Source organism: Dendronephthya gigantea, unplaced genomic scaffold (assembly GCF_004324835.1).
Source record: "Dendronephthya gigantea isolate DGI-Jeju-01 unplaced genomic scaffold, DenGig_1.0 000159F, whole genome shotgun sequence".
NCBI classification, from domain to species: Eukaryota; Metazoa; Cnidaria; class Anthozoa; order Malacalcyonacea; family Nephtheidae; genus Dendronephthya; species Dendronephthya gigantea.
Genome location: NW_021163169.1, coordinates 388,719 through 397,079, shown reverse-complemented (window position 1 = coordinate 397,079; position 8,361 = coordinate 388,719). Strand labels below are relative to the sequence as shown.

Below are 8,361 nucleotides of genomic sequence, written 5' to 3'. Positions count from 1 at the left end.
ATTTGGTAATAAACAAGACGTCCGGTAGGCGTTAATTCGAACTATGTAGAAGGTAAATTTACTGCACGGAGACTTGAGCTATATTGATACACTGTACAAAAACGCGACTGTCCGCCGGGAAGACTAAGCCTGCGACACAAAAAAAATTATAATCGGAAACCTAGCTCGAGTAATTATATACATGTTTCCTAAAGTTTCCCATATTCATGGGAAGTATGTCGTATTTAAAACACGAGAACGGCCATTTTATCATAGTTAAAATTATAAAACGCGACTTCGAGTGTTTTAAATTATTTCAAATACGCTGCATTGTTGTCAAGCAATTTGCTCCATGTACACAAATGCTAAATAGGATGAAACATAGTATAAAGAATACTAATGAACGTGACAAATGATATAACGTGCCATCCTAATTAGTTTTCATGGTACTATACCACGTATAAAGCTAACACATGTGACTTCTTAGGGTTCATTGCATAGGCTAAAATGCTTATGAATTATTAATGAGGTTACAACGCGAGGATGATATACACCAGCATGCGCTTAAACGACCAAAGAAGAGGGGTAAAAATCAATACAACGATTGTATTATACAGGGTGTATAAAAAAAAGGTAATCCAACTTTGGTGCGCTATTGTACGTGAACTGCTCATTCTATTAACGAATTCTTTTCACATTCCGAAATGTTAGGCTTTTAACTATCGAATGACATGTTTTTGATACCAAATGGTGAAAAAATCAGCAAATAGGAGGCTGATAAAAAGTGTTAGTCAAAATCGCATATTTTCACCTCTGAGAGTTGGGACTAAAACCATTGAAAATTAACTCTCTTTGGGACTTAATTGAAGAATTTTGCTTTTGAATAAACTACCCGCATATGCATATTAAGTAGGAATAAATCACATCAGGAGAACATTTCAAGCAATGCGGCATAAAACCAGTGCAAGCTGCTCACTTTTTTACCATTTGGTATTAAAAACATGTCATTCGATAGTTAAAAGCCTGATCTTTCCGAATGTGAAAAAAATTCGTTCATAGACTGAGTAGTTCACGTTCAATAGCGTGTTGAAGTTGGATTACCTTTTTTTTGAAACACCCTGTAAATAGACAGTTATTTGAATAACAATACAGTTCTCTAATCTAATTGTTAAGATTAACGAAAGCCATATTACTACTGGCTTACATTCGATGGTACTAAATGTAACTGAACATAACACTAAAGATGTAACTGAACATCGTACTAAAATAATTCCTTTCAAAAAAAAAAACAAGGTCACACATTTGTGTGGCACTCCAGCTTCATGCACGTCTATAGGTTCATGCAGCCCCATGATTAATTAAATATTCGACAATTTTTCTCGAACCAAACCTCTCAGCAGTGCGGAGAACTGTCAGGCCGTAAATATCTTCACCATTGACATTCGTTCCAAGACGAATCAAACGTTTTACACAGGAATATGAACTAGCTTTAACAGCGCTGTGAAGTATTGACCACCTGGAATTACCCATACGATTGACATCAGCACCATGTCTAAGCAAATAGTCAAATATATCTAGAGAACGCGACTTGACAGCACTGTGTAGAACTGTGCAACCGCTGATATTCATAGCATTGACATCAACACCGTGATCCACTAAATACTTTACTCCTTCTAGTGAACGAGAATGTACAGCAGCATGTAAAACTGAACATTGATTTAGATCTTCAGCGTTCACGTTGGCTTGACAATCTTCAACTAAATATTTAACGACATCTAGTGAACTTGAAATGGCAGCATAATGAAGTATTGTTCTGGCTTTGCTATCAACACAGTTTACATCAGGCGTGTGTTGAAGTAAATATTTCATTGTGTCCACTGAACGGGTTTCGTGTAAAATAGAGCAGCCGTTTACATCTTTAGCATTTACATCAGCCTGACAGTTTTCAACCAAGTATTTGACAGTATCCAGTGAACGCCTGGTCACAGCATAATGAAGAACTGTCCTACCTTGATGATCGATACAGTTCACATTCGCCCCATGTTCAATGAGGAATTGCACAACCTCTAACGAAGATGATTTTGCCGCTTCGTGCAAAATGGTGCAACCGTTAGTATTTTCCGCATTCACATCAGAGCAAAAGCCTTCCACTAAATATTTAATAATATCTAGTGAATCTGATGTTACAGCGTAGTGTAGAACTGTCCTGCCTGCACTATTGACATAATCAGCATTGGCTCCATGTTTAATTAGGTATTGCACAATGTCCAATGAATGAGATTTTACAGCTTTATGCAAAACTTTGCAGCCATTGTCATCTTCAGCATTCACATCAGCATGAAAACCTTCAATCAGATATTCAACAATATCTCGTGAACCTGAGCTCACAGCACAATGTAAGACTGCATTACTTCCAAAATTGGCCTGATCGACAGGAGCTGCCTGCTCGATTAAAAACTTTCCAATGTCAAGCGCATTAAATTTCATCATTTTGAAGACAGGTGCCGCGGTGTAATTATCCTCTTCGGTTATAACATGCGGTTCGCGAAGACTATACTCATTCACAACTTGGAGACTCGTTTCAGCAAGGTTATGGAAAGTAGTGTATGTGTTTCCTATATAACCACGCTCAACTAAAATGTTCTTAATGTCTTCTGCACTTAAACGTACAGCATAATGTATAGCTGTGTCACCATTTAAATCTTTATCACAGACCTGAGCACCATGTATCACTAAAAATTCCACAACATCTTGTGCACCGGATTTTGTGGCCACATGAAGAACTGTTTGCCCATTGAAATTGCGACTATTTACATCTGCGTCGCAATGCTCAACCAAATACTCAACAATACTTAAGGAAATATTGCTTACTTGGGCGTTTCGATAGGTATGACGTATGTCTTGGGGTGATATGCCTGCTTTCTTCCCATATTTATGCAGTGAATACTCAACAACGCCGAATGAGGAAGCTTCTGCAGCACTGTGTAGAACAGTGTTGCCATCGTTGCTCACAGCGTGAACATTAGCACCATGATTGACTAAGTATTGTACCATTGTCAGTAAACGAGATTTTGCAGCCCCGTGCAATACCGTGCAGCCGTAAACATCTTCACTATTCACATTAGCATGGCAATTTTCAACCAAATATGTCACAATATTCAGATGATTGAAGATCGTAGCATAATGCAGAGCTGTCCTGCCCCGTGCATTAATGTGATCCACGTCAGCTCCGTGTTCGACCAAACATCTCACCATTTCTAAATAATTATTTTTAGAATAATCGAAAAGAAGTGTCTCGCCGTCGCTATTCTCCTTGTTTACATCGACACCATGTTCAAGCAGATAAGCCATCATGTCCACCGAAAGAACTCTGTTTAAAATCTCTATCTCCCGTTCGTCGTCAGTACTTACAATAACACCACATTCTTCAACTAAATATTTCACAATATCTAGTGAATCTGATATCGCAGCTTCATGCACGATAGTCTGGCCATGACTATCGATATGATTTATATCGGCCCCATGTTGAACTAAATATTTAACCAACTCTAATTCACGTTGTCCTACAACGGTCGATAGAACTGTTGTGTCGGCAAGACCAGACTGGTTCAAATCTGCCCCACGCTCGACTAAATATTTCACCACATCAAATCTATGACGCCAGGCATGACTTACTAGAACTGTTCTATCGTGCTTACTTTTCTTGTTTATATCAGCCCCGTGTTCAATCAAATATTCAACTTTATCTAACGATTCAGCATCGTGAAGAGCTATGTTCCCGTAAATATCTTCAGCATTTACATTTACATGGCAGTTCTCAACTAAATGCTTGGCAAAATCTAAAGAACGCCCCCTCATAGCACAATGTAGTGCAGTCTGTCCAAGATCATTGGTATTATTTGGATCTGCTCCATGTTCAGTTAAGTATTCAATAATATCCAGGGTTGAACTAGAAGTATCTATCGCCACATGTAAAACTGTTTTGCCTAAAAAACCGTGTGCATTAATATTAGCCCGACAGTCTTCAATCAAACACTTTAACATTTCTCGTGAACCGGATGTAAAAGCAACGTTCAGGAGCGTCTCTCCATCCTTACATTTTTCATCAACATCTGCGCCATGTTCAACTAAATACCTCACAAGGTCTGGTCCATAGGAATATAAAGCAAGCTGAAGAAGAGTTACCCGAGAATCAATTTTACAATTTGGATTAGCGCCATTTTCAACTAAATACTTTGCAGTATCTAGGGATCCATTTTTCAGAGCGAGAAAAAGTGCCGACTTGCCACTATCGTCCTGTTTATTGATATCAACCCCATGTTCAACAAGATGCTTGACAATCATGTCACTTTCAGAGTTTACTGCAAAATGAAGAAATGATCTTCCATCTTCATCATTTGGATTCGCCCCGTTTTGTAATAAATACTTCACAATGTCCGGCAAGAAAGATTCAATAGCAATATCAAGAACTCGTTTGCCACCATCAGCTTTACAGTTTACATCAGCTCCATGTTCAACCAAATATTTGAGAATTGGAAATGACTTTTCTACAGCATAGTGAAGAACAGACTCGCCATTCATATCTTTGTCATTTATTACAGCATTACGTTTTTCAACTAAATATTTCACAATCTCCAAAGAATCAGACTGCACGGCACAATGAAGAACGGATCTACCTTTATAATTTTTGCACTTAATATTGGCTCCATTTTGAATTAAATACTTGACAACTTCTAGTGACTTAAATTGCGCTGCAATATGAAGTGGTGTCGAGCCAAACTCGCTATTTGTTTGGTCGATTTCAGCGTTGTGTTCAACCAAACAATTCACGATGCCAAATAATCGAGACTGTAAAACATCTTCATTCCCTTTGCCATCCACATCAGCTTTATTATCAGCCGAATTTTTTAAGTGTAGTAGGTAATGTTTAACAGCACTGTGCAGAATAGAGTCTCCGCTGTTATCTTTGCTATTCAAGTCAGCACCATGTTCCACTAAACTATTGACGATATCTAGCAAGCCGTTGTTTACAGCCGTGTGGAGGAATGAGCAACCTTCGTTATCCTTGAAGTTTATATTGTCCCCTCTTTCGAATAAGCTCTCCAAAATGTCGTGCGAACCAGATTTCACGGAAAACGAAAAAACAAGAGGAGCGACAATTTCCCAATTCACATCAACTCCGTCCTTAACAAGATATCTTAGAATATCTAATGACTGGAAATATACAGCCTTGTGAAAAACTGTATTGCCGTGGCGATCAGCAATATTCACATCAGCGCCGTTCTTTATCAAGCACTTCACTATATCGAGTGACCCACGTTTTACAGCGCTGTGAAGAACTGGAAGGCCTAAACGATTCATACAATTTACATCCGCATCATGATCAACTAAATACATCACCATATCAACTAAATTTGACTCTACCGCACTTTGTAGAACTGTGCAGCCAACATTAGTTCTGTAATTCAGATCGGCCCCGTTTTCAACTAAATATTTGACGATTTCTTCATCTACTGGTTTAAACTCAAAGGCACGCAAGAGAAATGTTTTATTCCCTTCATATTTACTGTTAATGTCCCCACCACTTTTGACACACTCTTGAACTTCTGCTCGAAATTGTTCCCGCGTGTCTTCTTTTGAACCAGCCATTACTACCGACCACTAGATCTCAGTCTCCTCACTCTAGAACATTGAATGCAAACTTTATTTCTATGCAAACTAATGCAAACTATTATTGAAGTGAAACTTTTCTAAATGAAGAAACTATAAAAGTGGTCTTATAAAAGAGGAGCCCCGTTTACACTACGCTCAATTTATTGGCACGGCACGGCTAAAATTGGTACCCACATCCAATACAAAGGCCAAATGAAATTGATACGGGTACCTATTGTAGCCATGCCCTGCCAAAAATTGGTATGTAGTATAAACGGGATTGAGTGTGGTGTTCACACGTTATAATCCCGTTATAATCAGCCCGAATTATTTCTTTGTACAAGTTTTACCAAGATCTATAATTACAATACATTAATAATACTACTCGTTCATATCAATCAAGACAATATAATCGCCTAATCGCACATAAAATTGCAGCAAAAATTGCAAGTGTAAACGAGCGTAAAGATTAGATTTATATGAGATTACCTCCACGTTGAACATAGGTTTTCGGGAGGTACAGAACTTCTCTTGCTATACCTACACGTCTTTATTGTTATATAGGATTGATGTTTGGCAGATTTAGCAAAAAGACGTATGTAAACGTCAAATGGGACGTGAAAATGGCGAATAAATGACGTGATGCGCCTATATATGGATATGCTACGCCATTTATTCGCCAATTCACGTCGTCTTTGACATTCACGTCACATGCTAAACATGCCTATTGTTGTCCATGCATGGTACAGTACATAAAATTCTAAGCTTGGCGGAGCATGACCGGAGATTAAGCAATGTTTTAAAACGCCTACGGTGGTGAGAGGACGCATCCTGGAATCCAAGTGCCAGTATAGGAGAATAAGTTAATATAACTGCATGCCAATTCTCGCTTTGTTCATCATAGCCACACATATGGCAACACCATGTGAGCTACCTTCACCTAGGTCCCAGAACAGACCCAGACAAAAATGTGAATATCCCACTGTAGGTCGCACCCCTGATAACATGTGAAGCTTTGCAAAATGTAAACTACTATATGCATGTAAAGTTTACAAACCAATTAGCAACAGGAAAGAGGGTAGAATGGATGCAATGAATGACTGTCAGCATCTATAGTTTGTAGTGAACATAAAATAAAAAACTTATTACAGTTAATCAATATTGTGATGTGGCTTTGAAGAAATCCTGTGTTTGAGGCATTATTGTTTCTTATTTCACTTTCACCAAACACAGTAAATGAGTGACGATTAACCACAGTTAGCGCAGGTGTTAATTACATTTTATACCGACATGCACATCTTTGAAACTATACCACAAAAATGGTACAAATCACATGCAATGTTGGTTCATTTACAATTCTCATATGATATATTGTGCAAGAAATTTAAAATGAAATTTTGTGCAGGAAAGAAAAGGAAGAAGTTAATAACCTTTAAAGGTATAATTATTATAAAGACATCAGTAGAATTAAGTGATGTTATCTAGTTATATTTGGACTAATTCTTTGATAATGGCTTGGAAAAAAATGGAAGAAAAATTACATCATTAATATTAAATATACATCTTGTATATATTGTTATCAGTGTACTGTATTTATATATACTGTTTGAGGAACTGAATCAGAAATCCTTCAAAAATGCAGCTGGAAGGTGTATATAGCTTGATTGCCTGATATTGTATTGATAGGATAACACAGGTGATTTTTGCAGCAATTTTAAGTGTAATGTTCAGTGCAGATTTACAGGTACAGTAGGTGCACAGGGATAATTTCACCCATGTAGACCTTGCATGGTAACCAAGATGCAAGAGGGGTTGAAAAACATTAAATTTGTGTTTATTTCAACAATTTTTGTAACCAATAAGACATTAGGTGCACATTTATAATAGCATGTAATAGCTAGAAATTCACCGCTATTCACACATTTCTATCACATTTAAAATCACAGCAAAATCATGTAAACTGTCTGTTAACAGTACCAACAGTACAAATTCCTTGGTTGGGGGTTGGTTTAATTGCTAGAATAAACTGATATGCACAATGTATGATTCTAATATATAAAATATCAAACCATATCATTCACATATGTTAATATTGGAAACTGCAAACAATTAAGTTTATGAAATGTATACATATACAATGTAAATATTTGCATTCAGTGACTGTGAGTCAGTGACACAAATATTGTATTTCACTCTATAACAGCTAGTAAAACTCATGGTATTTTATAACCAAAATTTGGAGTAGTACTGGATATTTTAAAGAAATACACAAGCATAGTAACTATAAATATAAACATTTTCCAAATATTTTAGATTTCTATCTTTTTGGTCATGGTGACAATTGTTGTGTATTATATAACAGAACATTTCTATAAAGACAGCCATGGGGCCAGTTATAGCACGGGCCACGGTGGATAAGTCAAAATTAAATAACACTCTTACATCTCTCTTGAATGAGTCAACTTGAATATTATTAGTACTGAATATGTAGTTGTAAAGAGTATCTTTGTATGAAGGTCAAAACATTTAGTTCGCTTGTTGAATAAAACGATAGACTTCCTTTCTAGTTTGAACTTACCACTGTTTAAGCTAAACGGGCTTGATACAACCGACCCCTGTTTATAAAGATAAGAGTGTATACTCACTAGTAAGAATGTAAATTACTTTACTTGACTTTAACCAACCAATTTTGATTTTCGAACAATGTGGAGCTCAACTTCGATTCCAATA

General features: G+C 37.0%; 1 protein-coding gene across 1 annotated transcript; it reads right to left on the bottom strand.

Annotated features, from left to right (window-relative positions):
• Positions 1–1,039: 1,039 nt before the first annotated feature.
• LOC114537533 (serine/threonine-protein phosphatase 6 regulatory ankyrin repeat subunit B-like) lies at positions 1,040–8,359 on the bottom strand. The gene is made up of 2 exons (XM_028558582.1): positions 8,277–8,359; positions 1,040–5,661 (listed from the first exon to the last, which is right to left on the bottom strand). Exon 2 carries the CDS (start codon positions 5,626–5,628, stop codon positions 1,318–1,320), a length of 4,311 nt encoding a protein of 1,436 aa, XP_028414383.1. The 5' UTR covers positions 5,629–5,661; positions 8,277–8,359; the 3' UTR covers positions 1,040–1,317.
• Between the last annotated feature and the right edge of the window lie 2 nt (positions 8,360–8,361).

Coding starts and splice junctions, on each gene's coding strand:
- LOC114537533 (XM_028558582.1), bottom strand. CDS start 5,628: ATGGCTGGTTCAAAAGAAGACACGCGGGAACAATTTCGAGCAGAAGTT.